Source organism: Pyrus communis, chromosome 5, assembly GCF_041283825.1.
Source record: "Pyrus communis isolate YQ-2024b chromosome 5, ASM4128382v1, whole genome shotgun sequence".
NCBI lineage: Eukaryota > Viridiplantae > Streptophyta > Magnoliopsida > Rosales > Rosaceae > Pyrus > Pyrus communis.
The window spans coordinates 14094537-14118116 of NC_142569.1; the positions used below are offsets into that span (position 1 = coordinate 14094537).

The following is a 23580-nucleotide window of genomic DNA, read 5'->3' on the forward strand; positions in this document are numbered from 1 at the left end:
CTAACAAAAGTATATCGATTACAACATCTTTTGCAATGACATCTAAACTTATCAGGACCAACACCATTTGCAACTGCTTGATCCAAAAACAAATTAATTCTAGTTGTATACGCTTCAAAATTTTAGGGTATCGTCAACCAACTCTTGTCCATGTTTTACCACTTTACGAGGGCAAACTATTACGTTGACACTAAGATGCCTACAATCTTTCAATCCCTACCATGTAGGCATAACTATTAGAATTTTCAATTTCTATCTTTCAACCCTCGAACTCTATCACGATTGCAATCTTTTAATTTTCAACACCTATTATGGTAAAAACAAATTAAAATAACAATTAGAGTGCAAAACAAATTAATTTAACATAATATATTTTTATATTACTAAATATTATAAGTTTATGTTATATTTAATATTGTTAATTTAACATAAATGCTTATAAATATTATTCATTTTCATTTTTTTCATAACATTCAAGTGACAAAATTAATTAATTCGAATAATTATTTATTAATTTAACAAAAATAGTAAAAATTTATCTAAGTACTTAAATTAGAATTTTTAAATAAATAAACTTGTGTATTATACAATTTAAAAATTAAAGAATTTAGTGATAGAAACCTGAATTATGGAAGAATTCCGTTGTAGATCAATTCTTTATGTACTCAACCAGCTCAAATTAATTCCCTACAAGAATAATTGAAATTCTTAATTATGCGCGGAATTAATCCTAGGCTTGGGTATCCTATTAGATGAATCAGGTCAGATACCCAAAGTTCTGGCAACGATGGAAGAAATTTATTCTACTTTTTTTAGTACCTTTGTTAGCCTAGAAACATGGTTAAGCTTTGCATTGATAGCCTAGAAACATGGTTAAGCTTTTGCAGAGTCGGATAATTTTGTGTTCTGTGTATTGTGTATTATGACATCCCGTCCCGAGATTATTAAAACGTACATGTGAATTGTCAACTTTGCCCCTAGTTCATTTTTTTTGACGTAATTGGTTGTTTTGTGTGTTGGCATGTCCTTGGGCCACACACACACCCCCACACCTGCACCAACTTCTGTCTCTCTCTCTGTGAGTTCCCCGAGCCCCATTCCCTTTCTTCTTCTTTGAAAACGTACGGACAAACCCCAAAACCCCTCAAACCTTAACAGATCGAGGGAACCAAGTACACCATCAAGTTCGTGAGGCTGAGAGGAGTCCAGTGGTACCATTTTCAGGTAAGGACTTCGACGTTTTCACGTCGATTTTACAAGCTCCGTTTTAGTCACTGTTCATGCAAGATTAATCTAGTTAGTTTTTGGACTTTTGAAGCTTGTAGATGTGTTGGTGAGGCCCCAAGGAGCTTGGGAGTGCATCGTTGGACGGAATTGGACGTCGGAACCACGAACTGTAAGTTTGGCCGAATTTTCATATTTTTGGAAAGTTTGATTCCATTGTTTTTAGGCCCTAAAACTTGTCCAACGTGGTAGATTATGATTAGGGCTTCATTTTGGTATAAATTACGTGAAAAATAGATGAAAAACGAAGGAGAATAGTGAGTTTAAAGTTTTCCCAGTTTTCTGGTGACCGGAGTCCGGCGAGGGTAGGCCGGAGAAGAAACAGGAATATTTCGTTAATTTTAACGGAATATTCCTAACGGTAGTAACGGTATCCGGTTAAGTTTAACGGAATAATCCGAAATTTTAACGGAATATTCCTGACGGCGTCAATTGACACCATCAGTGTGCATGGCACGTGGCCGCGCGTGGGGGCGCGTAGGTCCGTGCCTATTTTGGCGTGTGGGGGCGCGTGAGAGGTCCAAAAATTATTTTAAAAATATGGTTGTGATCCTGAGATTGTGTAGAGCACGTTGGTATATTCATTTATCCATTTTGAGCAATGTATGAGAAGTTATTACGAGAAGTTGGTTATGTGCTTTAAAGTTAACGTTTTTATAGTTATTTCGCATATAGGTGACACGTACCCCGAGGATGAGCGTTCGCACTCGAGGCAGGGGGGCGACGACCCTTCCACATACCAGTGAGTGGGCTTTTGTTTTCCGTATATACCTATATACATTTATATTCCCAGAAATTGATTAAAAATGGGTTATTTACGTTATGCCATGCACTTTATTATTATTGTTTATGCATCATCACATGCATTAGTAGTGGCATACATTTATATATGCGTATTGGGTGCCGTGGACGCACAGGTAAGTGCCAGGTAAGTGGTATGCATGTTTATATTCAGTAGTAGTTTGAGATGCTTAGAGAGCTCATAACCTGCACCCCCGGTGTTAGTGCTCCCGCCCAGAGTAGGGCACAGTCCTTCGCGTGATGTTCACCTCCCGCACCACACGCTCAGCTTGGATCCAAGTTAGGTGCACAGTCCTGTCGTACAGACCACTTTAGGTGGTTCCGACTCGTAGGTGACCCGCGATTATTCGCACAGCCTTCACGTGATCGTAGCACTAGAGCGTATATATGTATTACACTCAGGCCTGTCGTACAGACCACTTTAGGTGGTTCCGACTCGTGGGCAGGTTCAGTTGTTGAGTTTGAGATTTGAGCTCTATATGCAGCCGTACAGGTCACGTTAGGTGACTCCAGCTGCCAGATTACATGTTATTGACATACTTTATACCTGAGCACTTGCATTGTATTATGAGATTTCCGACATGGCATATCTTGAGCATGATTGGCATACCCTTGAGCATGTTTGGCATATCTATACATAGATATATATATATATATATATATATATATTTATTTATTTATTTCTGGGAAGTATACAGGTTTTACGGCGAGGGGTTAGAATGTATTTTGCTAAATGGTTTTCAAAGAGCTTTGTTTTTGCCCACTCACGCTTTTGTTTTGCGCCCCTCCAGGTTCTAGTTGATTAGCAGTTTCGGTGGTATTCCCAGAGGATTCTCCCGGCTTTTCTGACAGATACTCACCAGCGTAGGGTCACCTGCGGGTGTACTTTTGTCGCAATTTTTCCTTTGGACTGCTGTAGACCTGCTTTGAAATTGTATCTCACTTACTAGCACTTGTTTTAGTACTTTGTATGCTAGTTTTAATTTATTCGTACTTTTATATTACTACCTTATTAGCTTCCGCACGTGCACATGGCTACGTCACCTTCGTGTGACGGCCAGCACGCTCCGATCTCGGTCGGGGTGTGTCAGTTTGGTATCAGAGCTTAGGTTTGGCAGTCCTGTGTCCTTGTGAGTATTCTAATGGTTTTGGTGTCTTCTGTCAGAATTATGCCTCCTCGTCGGGAACCACGTCGTTCTTCTGAGTCTAGCTTCCCCGATGTTGCTCAGTTGGGGGAAGTTATTGCTACAGCCCTTCAGTCAGTGATGCGCCCTCCCCAGAGGACTCTTCTGGAGACTATGTACAATCTGAAGTTGGATAAGTTTAAAGGCAGTGAGGGCCACGAGGGCGCAGAGCGGTGGTTGGAACACATTGAGAAGACCTTCTGTGTGTTGCATAATCAGGGGAACTTGCCTATGGAGAGGTGGGTCGAGACGACCTCATGGTTTCTGGATACGGAGTCTGCGGCCTGGTGGGAGCAGGAGCTTCGTAGGTTGACTCCAGATCAGAGGACGAATTGGAATGTTTTTACGGATTTGTTCAAGAGAAGGTATGTACCCCCTGAGTACATTGATCGTAAGAAACAGGAGTTTACTGAACTGAGACAGCGGAAGATGTCGGCGAATGAGTACTACCGCAAGTTTACAGACTTGTCTCGTTACCATCCTGATGTCGCTGGTAATCCGGCGGAGATGCTTCGTCTTTTCCATTTGGGCACCAGGAAGAAGTGGCGTTCTATGGCGACTACTGTCCACAGCGAGACTTACCAGGACTTCTATGAGATACTGTTGAGGATCGAGGACTCTGAGAATATGTCGAGCGACACTGATGAAAAGAAGGACGGCAACCAGAAGAAAGATGACAAAGGTAAGGGTCAGGCATCGCTCGGGCCCCGTCAGACTCAGAACTTCAAGAAAGGTGGAGCTAGTTCGAGTTCTTCGAGTGGTGGCTTCAGTGCCACTGGACAGGGTCGTGGAGGTAGATTTTCTGGTGGCGCTAGAGGCCAGAGGCAGGGCGATGGTGGTCGAGGCAGAGCCCCAGTTTGCCGTAGGTGTAACAACCGGCATTTCGGTAAGTGTAGACGTGGTAGCAGCGGTTGCTTCACGTGTGGACAGATGGGACATAGAGCGGCGAATTGTCCCCAAGGTCAGCAGCAGCAGAAACCGCAGCAGACCTTTATGCCACCACCTGCACCACTCCAGCAGATCCAGGGTCCTAGTAGCTACGGCCAGACGGGTCGAGGTGGTGCTTACCACTATCAGGGTGATGCTGTCCCTTATGCTCCGGGGCAGTATCAGTATCCCCAGGATCCCCATTCCCAGGGTGGCTATCCTCAGTATTCGGGCGGTTATATGCCGTACCCTCCAGCTCCAGCGGGTGGTTCTCAGTGGTATCAGGGATGACAGTATCAGCAGGGTGAGATTGCCACTAGCAGTGCAGGGTCTTCGAGACAGTCGGGTCAGCCCAGTCAGGGGCGTGGTGCTCAGGGACGCGGTGTTCAGGCGAGCAGAGGCCGCGGTGGACGTCAGCAGGGCCAGGGGCGTCTTCACAATATTTCTCTGCAGGACGCTCAGAACAACCCAGACTTGATTATGGGTACGTTAAACATTCTTGGTTGTTTTGCTAGAGTCTTAATTGATTGTGGAGCTACACATTCCGTAATTTCTCATACATTTGCTCAAGTGACGCAACCTCGCCCCACACCTCTAGGGTACGATTTAGAGTTCGCTATGCCTAGAGGAGAGAGATGTGTTGTAGATTGTGTGTACCCAGTATGTCCATTGATCGTAGAGGGTGTTGCTTTGTCAGCCAATCTAATCCCGTTAGATATTGTGGACTTTGATGTGATTCTGGGCACGGATTGGTTGCACTTCTATCGTGCCAACATTGACTGTTACGGGAAAGTAGTTACGTTTCACCGACCTGGACTACCTGTGGTTACTTTCGTGGGTGAGCAGAGTGGGTAAGACATGGCGTTATTTCGGCGCTGCGAGCGAAAAAGTTGTTATCTAAGGGTTGTCAGGGGTATCTAGCTCATGCGGTGTTAGATAAGGCTGTTCCTAACAGAGTTGAGGATGTGAGAGTGGTCAGACACTTTCCTGATGTATTTCCCGAGGATTTACCTGGTCTACCCCCAGATCGAGACGACTTCACTATTGAGTTGCTTCCAGGTACTAATCCTATTTCTTTAACTCCTTATCGTATGGCTCCCGCGGAGTTAAGGGAATTGAAAGTGCAGTTGCAGGAGTTAGTGGATAAGGGGTTCATTCAGCCTAGTACTTCGCCTTGGGGCGCTCCAGTGTTATTTGTGAGGAAGAAGGATGGAACTTTGAGGCTGTGCATCGATTACAGGCAATTGAATCGGGTGACGATTAAAAACCGTTATCCGTCACCTCGTATCGATGATTTGTTTGATCAGCTTCGAGGTGCCTGTGTGTTCTCCAAGATAGACTTGAGGTCTGGTTACTATCAGCTGAAGATTAGTAGGGATGATGTCCCTAAGACGGCGTTCAGGACTCGTTACGGTCATTACGAGTTTCTGGTTATGCCATTTGGGTTGACGAATGCACCAGCCGCCTTCATGGATTTGATGAACTGGGTGTTTCAGCCTTATCTGGATAGATTTGTTATTGTCTTCATTGACGATATTCTGGTGTATTCTAAGTCGAAGGCGGAGCATGTTCGACATCTTACTTTGGTGTTGAAGAGGTTGAGGGAACACCAGCTATATGCTAAGTTTAGCAAGTGCCAGTTCTGGTTAGATCAAGTTGCGTTCTTGGGACACATCATTTCTGCTAAGGGTATTTTGGTGGACCCTCAAAAGGTTGCAGCTGTGGAGAGTTGGGAGCAACCGCGAACCGTCACCGAGGTGAGAAGTTTCCTTGGCTTGGCGGGGTATTATCGGAGATTCGTTAAGGATTTCTCGGTGATTGCCTTACCACTGACGAGGTTAATGAGGAAGGATGTTAAATTTGAGTGGGATGATAGGTGTGAGCAGAGTTTCCAGCAGTTGAAACATTGTCTCACTCATGCACCTGTTTTGGCACTCCCAGACGATAGTGGGGATTTCGAGGTTTATAGCGATGCTTCCTTGAATGGTCTGGGATGTGTATTAATGCAGCATGGTAGGGTGATTGCTTATGCTTCGCGGCAGTTGAAACCTCATGAGTTGAATTACCCTACACATGATTTGGAGTTGGCTGCTATCATTTTTGCGTTGAAGTTGTGGAGGCACTATCTTTACGGAGAGAAGTGCAGGATCTTTACTGATCACAAGAGTCTCCAATATCTCTTTAGTCAAAGGGAACTTAATCTTCGTCAGCGGAGGTGGTTGGAATTGCTCAGCGATTACGATTGCACGATTGATTATCATCCTGGTCGTGCGAACGTAGTGGCTGATGCATTTAGCAGGAAGTCACAGGGCCGCATTAATGCGTTGCACGCTAGTCGTGTTCCTCTTTTGGCTGACTTGCGTGCCACGGGAGTGAGGTTAGAAGAAGAAGACCGAGAAGTCGCGTTACTTGCTAATTTCCAAGTTAGGCCAATTCTTGTTGATCGGGTGCTTGAAGTTCAGGTAGCTGATCAGGAGACTCAAGATTTAATCCAAGCTTGAGGGCAAGGAAGGAGGCGAGACCTCAGAGTTCGTGATTCGGATGGCATGTTGATGCTAGAGGGTAGAATGTTTGTGCCTAATAGTGTGGAGTTGAAGAAAGAAATTCTCGATGAAGCACATATCTTGGCTTACGCCATGCATCCAGGAGCTACTAAAATGTATCATACCATTCGACCATTTTATTATTGGCCGGGTATGAAGAGGGAGATAGCCGAGTATGTGAGCAGGTGTGCTGTTTGTCAGCAGGTCAAAGCAGAGAGGAAGAAGCCGTTTGGGTTGTTGCAGCCGCTTCCTGTTCCAGAGTGGAAATGGGAAAATATCACTATGGATTTTGTGTACAAGTTGCCGCGTACACAAAATGGCTTTGACGGCATTTGGGTGATCGTTGATCGGCTCACTAAGTCGGCTCATTTTATTCCTGTAAGAGAGAAGTATTCTTTGAGCCGTTTAGCGGAGTTGTTTATCTCGAAGGTGGTGAAGTATCATGGTGTCCCTGTGAGTATTGTCTCGGATCGTGATTCACGATTCACATCGAAGTTTTGGGTGGCTTTTCAGGAAGCTTTGGGCACGAGACTACTTTACAGTACGGCGTATCATCCACAAACAGACGGACAGTCAGAGAGAACTATTCAGACTTTGGAGTATATGCTACGAGCTTCGGTGTTGCAGTTTGCTGATGCTTGGCACCAGCGGTTAGATCTGATGGAATTTGCCTACAACAACAGTTTTCATTCGAGCATTGGCATGGCGCCATTTGAGGCTTTGTATGGCAGAGCTTGTCGCACACCGTTATGTTGGTCTGAGGTTGGAGAAAGAGTTTTAGTGGGTCCGGAGATTGTCGAAGAGACTACTCAGAATGTTCAGGTGATTAAGTCTAACCTGAAAGCAGCTCAGGACAGGCAAAAGAGTCTAGCGGGTCGGCATGCTACGGACAGAGTGTATGAGATCGGAGACTGGGTATTTCTGAAGCTTTCACCGTGGAGAGGTGTCGTGCGGTTTGGAAAGAAGGGGAAGTTGAGTCCCAGGTACATCGGACCATACATGGTCACAGAACGAGTTGGTGAGGTAGCTTACAGGTTGGAGTTGCCTCCGGAGTTGGCTAGAGTGCATAATGTTTTTCACGTGTCCATGCTCCGACACTATGTTGCTGATCCATCTCACGTGATACCTCCTCAACCGCTTGAGATTAACCCAGATTTGACGTATGACGAGGAACCGGTGACGATCATTGATTGGAAGGAGAAGGTTCTGAGGAACAAGACGGTGAACTTAGTAAAAGTTTTGTGGAGGAATCATTCAGTCGAGGAAGCTACTTGGGAGACAGAAGACCGGATGAGGGATTTGTATCCTAGATTGTTCTTTGGCCACTAGGGGTTGTAATTTGGTTGTTTTGAATTTCGGGACGAAATTCTATTAAGGAGGGTAGGTTGTGACATCCCATCCCGAGATTATTAAAACGTACATGTGAATTGTCAACTTTGCCCCTAGTTCGTTTTTTTTGACGTAATTGGTTGTTTTGTGTGTTGGCATGTCCTTGGGCCACACACACACCCCCATACCTGCACCAACTTCTGTCTCTCTCTCTGTGAGTTCCCCGAGCCCCATTCCCTTTCTTCTTCTTTGAAAACGTACGGACAAACCCCAAAACCCCTCAAACCTTAACAGATCGAGGGAACCAAGTACACCATCAAGTTCGTGAGGCTGAGAGGAGTCCAGTGGTACCATTTTCAGGTAAGGACTTCGACGTTTTCACGTCGATTTTACAAGCTCTGTTTTAGTCACTGTTCATGCAAGATTAATCTAGTTAGTTTTTGGACTTTTGAAGCTTGTAGATGTGTTGGTGAGGTCCCAAGGAGCTTGGGAGTGCATCGTTGGACGGAATTGGACGTCGGAACCACGAACTGTAAGTTTGGCCGAATTTTCATATTTTTGGAAAGTTTGATTCCGTTGTTTTTAGGCCCTAAAACTTGTCCAACGTGGTAGATTATGATTAGGGCTTCATTTTGGTATAAATTACGTGAAAAATAGATGAAAAACGAAGGAGAATAGTGAGTTTAAAGTTTTCCTAGTTTTCTGGTGACCGGAGTCCGGCGAGGGTAGGCCGGAGAAGAAACAGGAATATTCCGTTAATTTTAACGGAATATTCCTAACGGCAGTAACGGTATCCGGTTAAGTTTAACGGAATATTCCGGAATTTTAACGGAATATTCCTGACGGCGTCAATTGACACCGTCAGTGTGCATGGCACGTGGGGGCGCGTAGGTCCGTGCCTATTTTGGCGCGTGGGGGCGCATGAGAGGTCCAAAAATTATTTTAAAAATATGGTTGTGATCCTGAGGTTGTGTAGAGCACGTTGGTATATTCATTTATCCATTTTGAGCAATGTATGAGAAGTTATTACGAGAAGTTGGTTATGTGCTTTAAAGTTAACGTTTTTATAGTTATTTCGCATATAGGTGACACGTACCCCGAGGACGAGCGTTCGCACTCGAGGCAGGGGGGGCTACGACCCTTCCACATACCAGTGAGTGGGCTTTTGTTTTCCGTATATACCTATATACATTTATATTCCCAGAAATTGATTAAAAATGGGTTATTTACGTTATGCCATGCACTTTATTATTATTGTTTATGCATCATCACATGCATTAGTAGTGGCATACATTTATATATGCGTATTGGGTGCCGTGGACGCACAGGTAAGTGCCAGGTAAGTGGTATGCATGTTTATATTCAGTAGTAGTATGAGATGCTTAGAGAGCTCATAACCTGCACCCCCGGTGTTAGTGCTCCCGCCCAGAGTAGGGCACAGTCCTTCGCGTGATGTTCACCTCCCGCACCACACGCTCAGCTTGGATCCAAGTTAGGTGCACAGTCCTGTCGTACAGACCACTTTAGGTGGTTCCGACTCGTAGGTGACCCGCGATTATTCGCACAGCCTTCACGTGATCGTAGCACTAGAGCGTATATATGTATTACACTCAGGCCTGTCGTACAGACCACTTTAGGTGGTTCCGACTCGTGGGCAGGTTCAGTTGTTGAGTTTGAGATTTGAACTCTATATGCAGCCGTACAGGTCACGTTAGGTGACTCCGGCTGCCAGATTACATGTTATTGACATACTTTATACCTGAGCACTTGCATTGTATTATGAGATTTCCGACATGGCATATCTTGAGCATGATTGGCATACCCTTGAGCATGTTTGGCATATCTATACATAGATATATATATATATATATTTATTTCTGGGAAGTATACAGGTTTTACGGCGAGGGGTTAGAATGTATTTTGCTAAATGGTTTTCAAAGAGCTTTGTTTTTGCCCACTCACGCTTTTGTTTTGCGCCCCTCCAGGTTCTAGTTGATTAGCAGTTTCGGTGGTATTCCCAGAGGATTCTCCCGGCTTTTCTGACAGATACTCACCAGCGTAGGGTCACCTGCGGGTGTACTTTTGTCGCAATTTTTCCTTTTGACTGCTGTAGACCTGCTCTGAAATTGTATCTCACTTACTAGCACTTGTTTTAGTACTTTGTATGCTAGTTTTAATTTATTCGTACTTTTATATTACTACCTTATTAGCTTCCGCACGTGCACATGGCTTGTCACCTTCGTGTGACGGCCAGCACGCTCCGATCTCGGTCGGGGTGTGTCATGTATGGTCTGTGTTTTGTATGTGTGTGTTGTGTGTTTTATGTGTGTGCGCGCGCATTGCTTATTCATGGAGTTTGATTGATGATTTTTCCCTTAATCTTGAACTTTTCCAAATTAATCTCTACATCTGTTCATATATTATTGTTGTTGGCATGCCATCCTTTATCTTTCTCAACTGTGTAGTCTCTCATCCTTTATTTTTCTCTACTGAATTGGTATTTTAGTTGGTATGAAATTTCAGATTAGCTTAAGGTAAAAAGCTCAAATTTCAATTGATATGAAATTGGGCTGACAAAATTTTAAGTCGAAGGCCAAATTTCAACCCACAAGCCCAAAATCTCAAGTTTCAACCCACAAACCCAAAACCAAAAAATCCAGTCCCAAAATACAGAAAACATTTCGAGAATTTTGAAATTCGAGAAGACTGAAATTTCGAATCAGGATCAGTCTTCAGATTCCTGTCTTGAAAATGATCGGTTCAGGATTCAACATCCCTTATCAAACCAACCATAATCATGACTTTCTTACTTTCACCAAGGCACATATATTCAGATGAAATTTTGGACCTTCTTATGACCTCTCGATAGCCTTGGAAATAGAAGTCATAAACTAACCCATTGAATTATTAATGAATAACTAAGGGAGCTTTAATGAAAATGACTTGGACTAAGTTTATTTTTAAAGAGAAAATTATAGAAATGGTCCATCAACTAAATATCCATTATCATTGGTTCCTTAACTCATCAAAATGCACAACTATGGTCTTTTTCGTTAACTTCGTTAGAATTCCTTCAAAATGAATTATATTGAAACGACCATTGCTCTAATTGGGTCATAGTTGAGGGACTGTTGCTTCAATTGGGTTAAGTTGAGGGACAATTTCTCTAGATGAGTTAAAGCCAAGGGACTAGTATTACAATATTTCTCATTTGATTTGCCCCTCGATTCAGTCTCATAGCGTAGCACATGACTTTTTTTTTTTACGGAAGTTCTAACATAGTTGCTGCATATGAATAAATCCAATGACTATTTGTCCAAAAAATAAAAAATTCCAGTGACTAAACCAATATGAATAAATCCATAATCTTCCAAGAAACGACGTCGTGCATATATAAACAACTCCTGAATAATTTATACACAAAGTTGCTGCCTGTGAAATAATTTGGTTAAAATTAAAAGTTTTGAAATTTTTTTTCATTAGTTTTATTCAACTATTAAGATCTGTTTAGTTTTATTTGACTATAATATGGTAGGGAGATTGATAGTTGTAACGATTGTGAAATATCCTATGGTGAAATCAAACAAAATAAGTCTGTAACTCTTAAAGATTTTTCATCAACAATTCAATGAGTTGATTTCTCACTTGTGCTTGGAAATATAGGTTCCAAATCTTGTTCAGTCTCTATTGGTGAACAACTATATTCTTAGCCCTCCATGATTCTGTAGTGTGGAACTCACTTATTTGCTTTTGGAAATTATAAAAATGTCCTCAATTGAAATTACTTGGAAATTGTCCGGAAAACGTAGCGAGAAATTGGTGACTTACTAAGTAACTGGGAAAATTCAAGACCGTGTACGCGTAAAGACCTTTTTAGTGAGAAAATTCAAGACCTTTTTAGTCATGGCATTTCCAGAAGGGCCTTGGAACTTTGTGCATGTAGTCAAAAGCCAATTCAAGTAAAATCTGAAATAGTCTGCCTCTCCCTCCCTCTCTCTCTTGTTTCATTAGATCCACCTTAATTCTGAAGTCTGAACGTCTCTCTCTCTTGCTTTATTGGATCCTCTTTAATTTTGAACCAGTCTCTCTCTCTCTCTCTCTATTCACAGTTAATCTCCCTGCAACTACTACTTGCTGGATCTGAAAATTAGAGGTTATGGATATGTCGTCTTCTTCTTCGTCATCCGCTACCGCTCCTGCTGATGTCGATGATACAAAACAGTAATTGTTCTGGATATATTATTTTGAAGGTGAAGTTTTCTTATTTTGAAGGTTGAGAAAACAAAGAAGCCCTTGTCAAATTGGTAACTTGTAAGAGGTTAGTTAGTGTTTATTCATTGATACTGTTTAAGCTCTTTCTGTTTTTTTTGTCATTTCTTTTTAATTAGTAAGTTTTGGGGTTGTGTTATGCTGGCATTTAATTTTCTAATTAATTTTTGTTATGTCTGCTGTTAATTTCTTCGCTGGTGACCTGTCACCGGATGCCACTTTGTTTTGTTTGCATCTTTATCACTAGTCTTCCTTTACTTGCCCCATTTTCTATTTTCGTTCGTCTCTCACTTGTTGAAACTTTGTGCATGTAGTCAAAAGCCAATTCTAAGTTTATTCTCCTTAATTCGGTGCAACGTCATAATATTATTTCTCTTTAATTAACAATTAATCTCTCTACAACTACATTTTTTTTGCTGGGTCTGAAAACTAGAGGTTATGGATATCGCTTCTTCTTCTTCATCCGCTGCTGCACCTGCTGATGCTGATGATACCAAAAAGTACGATGTGTTTATTAGTTTCAGAGGTGTGGACACCCGCCGTACTTTCACCAGCCACCTCCACGCTGCCTTACTTGATAAAAAAATCACAACTTATATTGATGACAAGCTTAAGAGAGGAGATGAAATCGCACCTGCCCTTCTCCAAGCAGTCAAGGAATCAGAGCTTTCGGTGATCATTTTCTCAAAAGGTTACGCTTCTTCCACGTGGTGTTTGGATGAGCTTGTGCATATCCTAGAATGCAAGGAAAAACATGGCCAGTTGGTTATACCCATTTTTTACGATACCCTTCCATCGGATGTACGAAAACAACGGGGGAGTTATGCACTTGATCTACTTGAACAACGTTTCAAGAACAGTATCGACAAGGTGCACAAGTGGAGGGATGCTTTGACGAATGCAGCAAGTATATCTGGCTTTGATTCAAAAAATTATGGGTAACTAATTCTTTAACTTGTATTAAATTATAAATTTTCTTTAAACTTGTGACGATTTCGTTTGTGCTAAGACTCTCTAAGGTATAAATTATGACCACTTAGTACTACGGTCTGGTGGTATTCCTTTTTACTTAGAAGTGAGAGGTCTTAGGTTCGAATCTTGTGTGGCTTCGTTGAAATGCCCCTCCTCTTAGTGTAAAAATATTGATGTATTTCCAAAAAAAAAGAAAAAGAAAAACTTTGTAAGGTATTATATTTAAGACTAACTATTGCTTTCCTTCATAATCATATATGCCAGGACGGATGCCGACTTAATTAAGGAAGTTGTGAAGGATATTTGGACCAAATTGTGTCACGAATCATCCTGCGATTTGAAGGGCTATGTTGGAATTGAAAGCCGCATCAAGAAGATTGAATCGTTATTAAGCATTCATTCACTGGATGCTTGCATCACCGTATGTATTTGGGGCATGGGTGGTATTGGCAAGACCACCCTTGCTGAAGCTGTATTTCAAAGACTCTCTTCTAAATTCGAAGCTTCTTGTTTTCTTATAAATGTTAGGGAGAGAGAACAAAAACAAGGGGTAGAACAGTTGCAAAAGACACTTCTTAAAGAGATATTAAAGGAAGAAGGTCTATCCATAGGATCAACTAGTGTTCGAAAAAGGCTTAGCCGCACAAAGGTCCTCGTTGTTCTTGATGATGTGAGTAGTTCAGTGCAAATCGAACGTTTAGCTGGCGATCGTCCTTGGTATGGCATTGGAAGTAGAATCATTATCACAAGTAGAGATAGGAGCATGCTTGGGCAAACTGTTGAAGATGATAAGATCTATGAGGTTGAGGGATTAAAACCAGATGACGCTCTTCAGCTCTTCTGTTCGCGTGCCTTCAAGAATAACATTACTCGTATAATAGATTATAAGGAGTTGGCAAAAAAGGCAGTGGCTTATGCCAAAGGCGTTCCTTTAGCTCTTACAGTTTTGGGGTCGTCGTTCTGCAATTGCAAGAGCAAAGATGAATTCAAGAAACTGAAACGATTTCCCAGTGAAGATATCCAAAAAGTTTTGAGAATAAGTTATGATAGATTGGGAGAAAATGAGAAGGAGATGTTCCTGGATATAGCATGTCTTCATAAAGGGGAGCCTGTGGATAAGGTACAACGAATGTTAGATGTTTGTGGATTCTCTGCGACAAGTGGAATTAGACTTCTCATTGATATGTCTCTTATATCAATTGTTTCAAAATGGGGAAGGGAAACCATAGAGATGCACAATTTGCTACAAAAAATGGGAAGGACAATTGTTCAGGAACAATGTATTAAAGATCCCGGTAAACGAAATAGGTTGTTCACTGGTGAAGATGTCTATCATGTATTGAAGAGTAACACGGTAAGAGCTAAACGTATTCAGTTTTTTTCCTTTCTTTTTTTTTTCAGCAAAAAAAAAGTTACAAACTTTAGATGATTACACAACAAAGTAAAACTAATTTATAATAAAGAAATCAGATTGTTAAAAGATGAATTTGATTGAATTTATATTGTGTTAGGAAGTGCTTGGAATATGAACAAAATTTTGTTTTTTAAGACAAGTAGAGGATGATACATTTTAGGGAACTTTTATGAATAGGGCTTGTGCTAAGTTTATTTTAACTAAAACCCAAGCTGTAACTTTAATGAAAAAATAATTAAATAGTAATGAAAAAGAATTAAATTTTAATAAAGATGATGAAGTAACTTAAATTTTAATGAAACTGACACAATTTTAATGTAAAGAAAATTAAAAAAAAAAAAAACCTAATGCATGGGACCCGTATGTCCATCATAGACATTGTTTATGAAACTGAACACTATTTATGAAACTGAACGGTACAACACTATTTATTGGTCAAGTTTCATAAATAGTGCCTAGTTCTTGGTCAACTTTCATAAATAGTGTTAGTTCTTGGTCATTTTTCATAAATAATGCTTAGTTATTCGGTCCAATTTTATAAATAGTATCTCTTTCTTGGTCCACTTTCATAAATAATATCTAGTCCTTTGTCATATTTCATAAATAATATCTAGTTCTTGGTCCATTTTCATAAATAATTTCAACCTATTGGTTTACTTTTAGAAATAGTGCCTAATTATTGGTTTCGTTTCATAAATAGTATCTACTTATTGGTCTAGTTTCATACAAGTGTCTAGTTATTGGTTTAGTTTATAAATAATGGAAAGGGATCCTCTCCGGATCCCTTCCACCAAATCCCTTTGAAATTTGATCAAACGGCTAAAAACAGGGGTCCCCTTAAAAGGTATAATAACTTTAGCTATTAAATTAAATTTCAAGGGTCCGGATTGATTGATTGGGTGGATTTGACGGAAGATATCTGGAGAGGATCCCTTTCCATAAATAATGCCTACTTATTGATCAAGTTTTATAAATAGTGTCGAATTCTTGGTTCGGTTTCATAAGGTTTGAAACTCAAACCCTTTTTGGTCCTGTAACAGCACCCATTACACCGAAAAGATGAACCTAGAAGTGATCATTTAGATCAAGATCTTGAGAAGATTATATTCTCAGTAATTGTATTTGAAAAGCTATTTTTGATTACCAAATTAAAATTCCCACATATTTTTTACGTACCTACAATAATAAATATAGCTCTCCATCCGATTTCTTGAACTTGGGTGTCATCTTGAAAAAGAATTTCCTTGCATCCGGAGCACAAGTGGTATATTGCATGTTATTATGTAAGTGGTGATAAATTTTATTTTTTATGTTATTAATTTTTTAACACAAGATCTCACCACTTGTAGAGACACGTGGTGTACCATCCCGTGTTCCAGGCACATTGAAAAATATCTTGTCACCTTAACTACTATTGAAAGACAACACCAAAAAAATAAAACTGGGGAATGTAATTTAATATGAAGTTTTTTTTTATTGTTCTAAGAAAAAAAAAATCTCTTAATGCAGCTAACAATGAGAGAAGAGGGGAGTGTGGGGGGAGGGGGGGGGCACCCAGCGCGTATTTGGTTTTTTGTATTTTTTTTTTTTTTTTTTGTTCTTATCATTAAATAAAATTAGTATATGATTTTTTATTAAAATGCAAAATTTTGAATCTCTTTTCTTTTAGTTTTCTTTATATTTTACTAGATTAAGACACGTGTACATCATTACCATTGCAAATATTCTTTATTCCAAATGTGCGTTACATTTAACATGTTGAAAACATTATATATATGTATGTATATATATATATATATATATATATTCACATTTAAACTTTCTAGTTATTCTCAGGAAACTCCAAATGTTGAAGCCATACGGGTTGATTGGTCTTACATTGAAAAGCGAGCATTGAAACGTGCAGACTTCAGAAAGATGTCTAACCTAATAATGCTAATTGTGGTTGGTGGCTACCAATTCACCGCTTCTCTAGACTTCCCCGATTCTCTTCGTTATTTTTACTGGCCCCTTTATCTACTAGAATCTTTACCGTCAAATTTTTCTCCGGAAAATCTAGTTGAGCTTCATATGCCCAATAGCAAAGTTAAGAAGCTTTGGAAAGAAGAGCAGGTATATTATATTATATGCCTATTTTAATTCTTGTATAAAATCAAGTGTAGAAATTAATTATATTAATTCTTTATACTTCTATTTCATTGTTGCAGATACTTGTCAACTTACAAGTTATCGATCTGTGTGACTCTGAGTATCTAATTGAAGTTCCAAATCTCTCTGGGAGTCTTAAAATTGTGGAGATAAATCTCTGGGGCTGTAAAAATTTGGTTGAAATTCCTTCGTATTTTCAACATCTTGACAAGCTTACTCGTCTTGATCTTGGAGCCTGCAGGAGTCTCAACTATCTTCCAAAGATGCCAGGAAATATTACATACTTATGTTTACAAAACACTGGTATAAAGGAGTTGCCTGAATCAGTTTGGTCTAACAAAAATATTTCTTACTTGAATATACGTCATTGCAAAGACCTTGAGAAACTTCCAAGCAACAGGTGTAAAATGAAAGTTTCTGATTGTTTTAATCTAGATGGCTGCACATCCCTTGGCGAGTTTTCTGAGCTTCCCAAGGATATAACCACATTATCATTGGTTGATTGCAAGAGACTTGTGAGTCTACCAACCAACCTTTGTAAGTTGAAATATGTGGAGCAACTCGATCTCTCTTGGTGCTCTAAACTTGAAGACTTCCCCAAGATCCTGAAGTCAATGGAACATATGAAGTCCTTAAATTTAAGTGGAACAGCGGTTAAAGAGCTACACTCATCAATCGAGTTTCTCCCTGCTCTCAAAAGAATTTATCTAGTAGATTGCAAAAGGCTTTCAAGTATCCCAAAGAGCATATGTAAGTTGAAATGTCTCGAGGAACTCGATCTCTCTTGGTGCTCTAAACTTGAAAACTTCCCTGAGATCCTAGAGTCAATGGAACATATGAAGTTCTTAAATTTAAGTGGAACAGCGGTTAAGGAGCTACACTCATCAATCGAGCTTCTCCCTGCTCTCAAAAGTATTTATCTAGAAGCTTGCGAAAGGTTTTCAAGTATCCCACAGAGCATTTGTAAGTTGAAATATCTTGAGAGACTTGATCTCGAAAATTGCTCTAGATTTTCCAATTTCCCTGAAATCTTGAAGCCAATGAAACATTTGGTATCTCTTAGTTTGCAAGGGACAGCTGTCAAAATGCTTCCTTCGTCTTTTGAAAATCTATTTAGGCTTCAAACTTTTGACCTTAGTGGCTGCAAGCACCTTAAGGATGTCCCTGACTGTCTCTTTTGCTCAAGCTCATTGGTAGAATTAAATCTGAGTGGAACCAAGATTAGGAGCATACCTGCAAGCATCAAACATGCTTATCGGTTGTCTATACTCAACTTAGTCGACTGCAAGCGGCTTCAATCTTTACCAGAGCTCCCAGTGCTATGTAATGTTGAAGTTCAAGGATGCACGTCGCTGAAGACAGTGTCAAGTACAAGGACAGCACCCACACAAGGTTGGGTTAAACGTGATGATCATGAGTTTGAAGCTAGTGAATCAAGTGATGAGTCCAAAGCAAATGAAAGTGATGATCATGAGTCTGAAGCCAATGGAACTGAAGATGATTCGGACTTTTAATCCAACAATCTTAAGCATCATAAAGCACAAGTTATGGACAAGTGTGTAATATCCTATTTTAAATATTGTTTTATTATTTTAGTATTGTTTATACTTTATACATATAAAGCGCAAGTTATGGCAAGTGTGTAATATCCTATTTGTTATCTTTACAACTTGATTTACAAGTGCAGTGGCATCTTGAAATTGACCTTTATATCATAAACTTAGACATTAATTAATACGCTATGCCAGGGCAAAGTAAAAATCTCATGACCAAGTGCGATAGTTTGAACATTCGACACTACAGAGATATGCAATTGTTCAATGGTTGAACTGCAATTTGCAAAAATTATGAATGGCCAAACTGGACTAGCACCGGCAAAACTCACTGTTCTTGTTTGAACCAAACAAAGATCAGCGACACATTTTATTAGAGTGGGGTAAAAAATAACAACAAATTAAGGCTGAAAAAAGAAAGGCACAGAACCAATTTAATAATATAATCATCAAATTTGTAACAACGATAAAACTATAGGAGTCTTTGCTTCAATAGGACTAGGAACATTCCAAAATTAAGAAGAAAAACTATACGTCGCACTACAAGATAAAGGAAAAAAAAGAACGAAGAAAAAGCAAGATGCATACACAAAGAAATGAAATACAAAATATACATTACAAGTTCGATGGCTGAATTACATTTTGACCACGAAATACTCAATTTTCTCTCTAGCATCCAAAATTTCTTTCTCCAAGTCTTTGGGATATATTTGTTATGATTTGACACTTATCAGGAAGTAACATGGACACAAAACTTTGCTACTCGAGATGAAAGAATTGGGGAAACATTAAAGTTCTAAGTACCTTTTTATCAGCTTCTTTTAACTTTGCGTTCAGTGAGTTAACCTCCTCTGTACTCAGTTGATTTACAAGATGTTTCTCCAATTCAGGTACTCTGGGTTTCTGCTGATTGCCTTGCTGCTTTTCCTCAGCATCAGGAGGAGGAGGAGCAACTGGCTTCCGTGGCCTTCCCCCAGCTGGGGGTGCCATGTGCTGAGCACCAGGACCGGGCATTGGTTGTTGTTGTTGAAAGCCTTTTAATAAGAAACTATTGTCCATCAAAGAAAGACATGGAGGTTTGTCAGATATTTGAACTGTAAAAAACCATCCTTGCTATTCCATAGTCATCTTATTCTGCAGGATACACCAGAAAGTAAGTTAATGACCTGATAACATAACTCTATCAACCTCACTAACTGTAGTATAAATCCTTCATCTACTTATTTCTACCATTTTAACATCAATTCCGCATTTATACTAACACGAAATAAAAATCTTAGCTTAGATCAGAGAATTAAGAGATCCTGAGCTCACATTTACCACTTCAACAACAATTAGACTAAAAAATCAAAATCAATCTGATTCGGAACACAGTTCCACCAGCATCAAATCCGGATCATCACTATAATTACACAAATATAATCATACACATCCAATTATACATATATACACAAGCATACATATAGAGAGAGTACCTGCGCAAGGACCTGTTTGGGGAGACCGGAGCCCTGGAAGAAAGCGATGGCTTCATTGCCACTAATCCGGCCATCGCGGTCCAAATTGGCTCGTCGGAAATATGCATCGAAGAGATCCACATTCGCCGATTGGTTCTGCGCCGACGCCATCGCCACTGTCGGATTGCGATTCGCGGAAGATCAGAACATGGAATCAATCGAGAGCGACTCGCTCTCAGGCAGTACGAGTGAGGAACGCCGGGATGAATCAGAACACCACGAATTCAGAGAACCAAGGTTTCGATGCCTTAGGAAACGACGACGTACAGCGGGGATTTGGTTGCCCTTCTTCTCCGATTCGGAGCAAAATGAAAAGACAACGGACAATGCCAATAGTCTGAGACTCTGAGGTAGAAAAAGGTTCGTTGTCAATCGATTTTCCCGTTCTGTTTTCTGTGACAAAAATGGTACTGTATTTGTTGTGATATTTCAAAACTACCACTGATCCTAATGAGCCCGGCCCATTAAGTACTGCCACAACAAATACAACAATCAGAGCTGATTAGAAAGTTTATGTTTGGATTTGTCAACTTGTACAAGGTGGGGAAACAAAAACGTGCACATATAGAAAGGTACAAATTAATGCGAGATTGAGAAGGAAGCTACAATTTAGAAATCAATGTGCTTTATTTGTTAGTATTAGACATGTTATATTATCATAATGTATGCAAATCGTTCTGTAAATCCGTCTAAAGAGGAAATCTAATTCATATCATGACCAACAAGCAATTCATGTCCATGACGGTGTTGTGTTTGCGTTTCGTCGGTTTCACGACCTCTTTTTTTTTAACAAGCGATCAATGATTAATGTTCCAAAATATGATTATAAACCCTTTAAATAACTTCATTAGTTGGCAAAATTAAGAGAATTTGATTGATCATTTTTGTGATCGCCTCATTTTCGCTATTTAGTTAGTCCTTGAAACTTGTTGTATTACATGATGTGTATGGAAAGGTCTATTAAATAAAACATTAGGGATCTTTGAAGTAGTACTAAGTTTCAGATCAAAATCAAAGAACCGGCCTAGTAATTGATGTAATTAGCAAACATCAACACATAATGTAATGCATTCTTTATTGTATATGTTAGTTTGGTGTATGTCGCTGGCCACTCTCCATTGATGTGTGCAATTCCATTGTGGGAGCTTATTTTGTTCTCAGTTGTAGCAAATGTCTCAATCACTAAGACGAATTTCTCGAATTTAATCAAGTACATGTCAATTTATGTGCACCTAACTATTTTTTAGTATGAACAGTTGCACCTTCTTATTTACAAATGCTAAGAACAGTTGTTATGCTTAAACTGTAAGTTATTGATACGGACATAACTTGGATCTTAATTTGAAATTTGATGTTACAACATAAATATTAAAGTTGAGCATTATTCATGTGGTATTTGTTGTGATATTTCAAAACTGCCCTTCTCGAAGCAATCGAGGAATCACAGCTTTCGGTGATCATTTTCTCGAAAGACTATGCTTCTTCCACTTGGTGTTTGGATGAGCTTGTGTATATCCTAGAGTGCAAGGAAAAACATGGCCAATTGTTTATACCTGTTTTTTACGACACCCTTCCATCGGATGTACGAAAACAACGGGGAAGTTATGCACTTGATCTACTTGAACAATGTTTCGAGAACAGTATCGACAAGGTGCACAAGTGGAGGGATGCTTTGATGGATGCAGTAAACATATCTGGCTTGGATTCAAAAAATTATGGGTAAATAAAGCCTGTTTGTTACTCTACTTGAATCCAACTTTTTAAATTTAAAATCAATTTTCAAGTTTTAGGTCTTAAAAACTTGTTCGGTATGACTATTTTCAAAAATTGAATTCAAGACTAACTCAAAAATATAGTCTATTATCTAAAAACACAAAAATGGAGTTTTTAAAGTTTTTAAACTTAAACTCACTTTTTTTTTTCTCTCCCTCCTCCCCTCTCACTTCAAATATATCTCTCTTTTCTTCTCTCTCTCCCCCTTCTCTTTTTTTTTTTTTTTTTGTTTTTTGTTTTTACCTTTTTTATCTCCCCTCCAATCCACTCTCTTCTTTTTCTCATTCCTCTTTCTCTCCTTCTTCTCCGATCCTTTTACTTCTTTCACTTTCCTCCGATCATTTCTTACTTTATTTCCTCCTCTATCATCTTTCTCTCTTGGCCCCCTCTTTTTGGATCTCTTTGTCCAGTTTAAGTTGTAGGATTCAAAACTTTTAAATCACATACCAAACAATTTTTTTAAGTCTTAAAGATAATTGTTTTCAAGAAAAATTCTTAAGAAATGTTTTCAGAAATTATAAAAATTTTCAAATACGATACCAAACAAGCCCTAACTAATTCTTTAACTTGTATTAAATTATAAATTTTTTTTAAACTTGTGACAATTTTATTTGTACTAAGATTTTTAAGGTATATATATATATATATATATATATATATATATATATATATATATATATATATATATTTAAGACTAACTATTGCTTTCTTTCATAATCATATATGCCAGGACGGATGCCGACTTAGTTAAGGAAGTTGTAAAGGATATTTGGATCAAATTGTGTCGCGAATCATTCTGCGATTTAAAGGGCCATGTTGGAATTGAAGGCCACATCAAGAAGATCGAATCGCTATTAAGCATTCATTCACCGGACGCTTGCATCACTGTAGGTATTTGGGGCATGCGTGCTATTGGCAAGACCACCCTTGCTGAAACTGTATTTCACAAACTCTCTTCTAAATTTGAAGCTTCCTGTTTTGTTAAGAATGTAAGGGAGAACTCAGAAAAAGCAGATGGACTAGATCACTTGGAAAAAACACTTCTTAAGGAGATATTAAAGGAAGAAGGTCTATCCATAGGATCAACTAGTGTTCAAAAAAGGCTCAGCCGCACAAAGGTCCTCATTGTTCTTGATGATGTGAGTAGTTCAATGCAAATGGAACATTTAGCTGGTGATCGCCTTCGGTATGGCACTGGTAGTAGAATCATTATAACAAGTAGAGATCGGGGCACACTTAGGCAAACTGTTGAAGAGGATAATATCTACAAGGTTGAGGTATTAAAACTGGATGACACTCTTCAGCTCTTCTGTTCGCGTGCTTTCAAGAATAACAGTACTCGTAGAATAGATTATGAGGAGTTGGCAGAAAAGGCTGTGCATTATGCCAAAGGCATTCCTTTAGCTCTTACAGTTCTGGGGTCCTTGTTCTTCAATTGCAAAACCAAAGAAGACTGGGAAGATGAATTCAACAAATTGAAACGATTTTCCAGTGGAGATATCCAGAAAGTGTTGAGAATAAGTTATGATAGATTGGAAAAAAAAATGAGGAGGAGATATTTATGGATGTAGCATGTTTTTATAAAGGGTGGCCCGTGGATGAGGTAAAACGAAGGTTAGATGTTCGCAGATTCTTTATGACAGCCGGAGTTAGAATTCTCATTTATATGTCTCTCATATCAATTGGTTCAAAACGAGGATGGCAAACCATAGAGATGGATGATATATTTTTCTTAGATATGTCTCTCATAGAGATGCACGATTCACTACAAGAAATGAGAAGGACAATCGTTCAGGAACAACATATTAAAGATCCTAGTAAACGGAGTTGGTTGTTCACTAATGAGGATGTCTATCGTGTATTGAAGAG

At 39.4% G+C, this 23580-nt stretch overlaps 1 protein-coding gene, 2 long non-coding RNA genes and 2 pseudogenes across 4 annotated transcripts in view; 4 read left to right on the forward strand and 1 right to left on the reverse strand.

The window, feature by feature from the left end:
• Positions 1–12940, reverse strand: part of LOC148696832 (uncharacterized) — a 31535-nt gene extending 18595 nt beyond the window's left edge. The window contains exon 1 of the long non-coding RNA XR_015962773.1: positions 12813–12940. This is a non-coding gene — a long non-coding RNA (uncharacterized LOC148696832). The remainder of the gene's footprint in view (positions 1–12812) is intronic.
• On the forward strand, positions 3384–6697 carry LOC137740615 (uncharacterized; annotated as a pseudogene).
• LOC148696834 (uncharacterized) lies at positions 8147–10181 on the forward strand. The gene is made up of 4 exons (XR_015962777.1): positions 8147–8428; positions 8523–8600; positions 9154–9221; positions 10054–10181. It is a non-coding gene; the product is annotated as an uncharacterized LOC148696834 (long non-coding RNA).
• LOC137725701 (TMV resistance protein N-like) lies at positions 11983–20558 on the forward strand. Of its 2 annotated transcripts, XM_088694495.1 has the most exons (5): positions 11983–12386; positions 12771–13275; positions 13574–14663; positions 16560–16835; positions 16931–20558. In XM_088694495.1, the coding sequence occupies exons 2-5, from the start codon at positions 12776–12778 to the stop codon at positions 18383–18385; spliced, it is 3321 nt and encodes a 1106-aa protein (XP_088550621.1). In that variant the 5' UTR covers positions 11983–12386; positions 12771–12775; the 3' UTR covers positions 18386–20558. The 2 variants fall into 2 exon arrangements, with proteins under 2 accessions (XP_088550621.1, XP_088550620.1); XM_088694494.1 differs by lacking the exon at positions 11983–12386 and having other exon boundaries at positions 12393–13275.
• Positions 20559–22409: 1851 nt separating this feature from the next.
• Positions 22410–23580, forward strand: LOC137727035 (disease resistance protein RUN1-like; annotated as a pseudogene).

What these genes read in the sequence shown, in the direction of transcription:
- LOC137725701 (XM_088694495.1), top strand. Translation starts at nt 12,776, where the DNA reads ATGGATATCGCTTCTTCTTCTTCATCCGCTGCTGCACCTGCTGATGCT. An exon ending in TTTGATTCAAAAAATTATGG is followed by an intron (nt 13,276 to 13,573) that starts GTAACTAATTCT and finishes CATATATGCCAG; the next exon opens with GACGGATGCCGACTTAATTA. An exon ending in ATGTATTGAAGAGTAACACG is followed by an intron (nt 14,664 to 16,559) that starts GTAAGAGCTAAA and finishes AGTTATTCTCAG; the next exon opens with GAAACTCCAAATGTTGAAGC.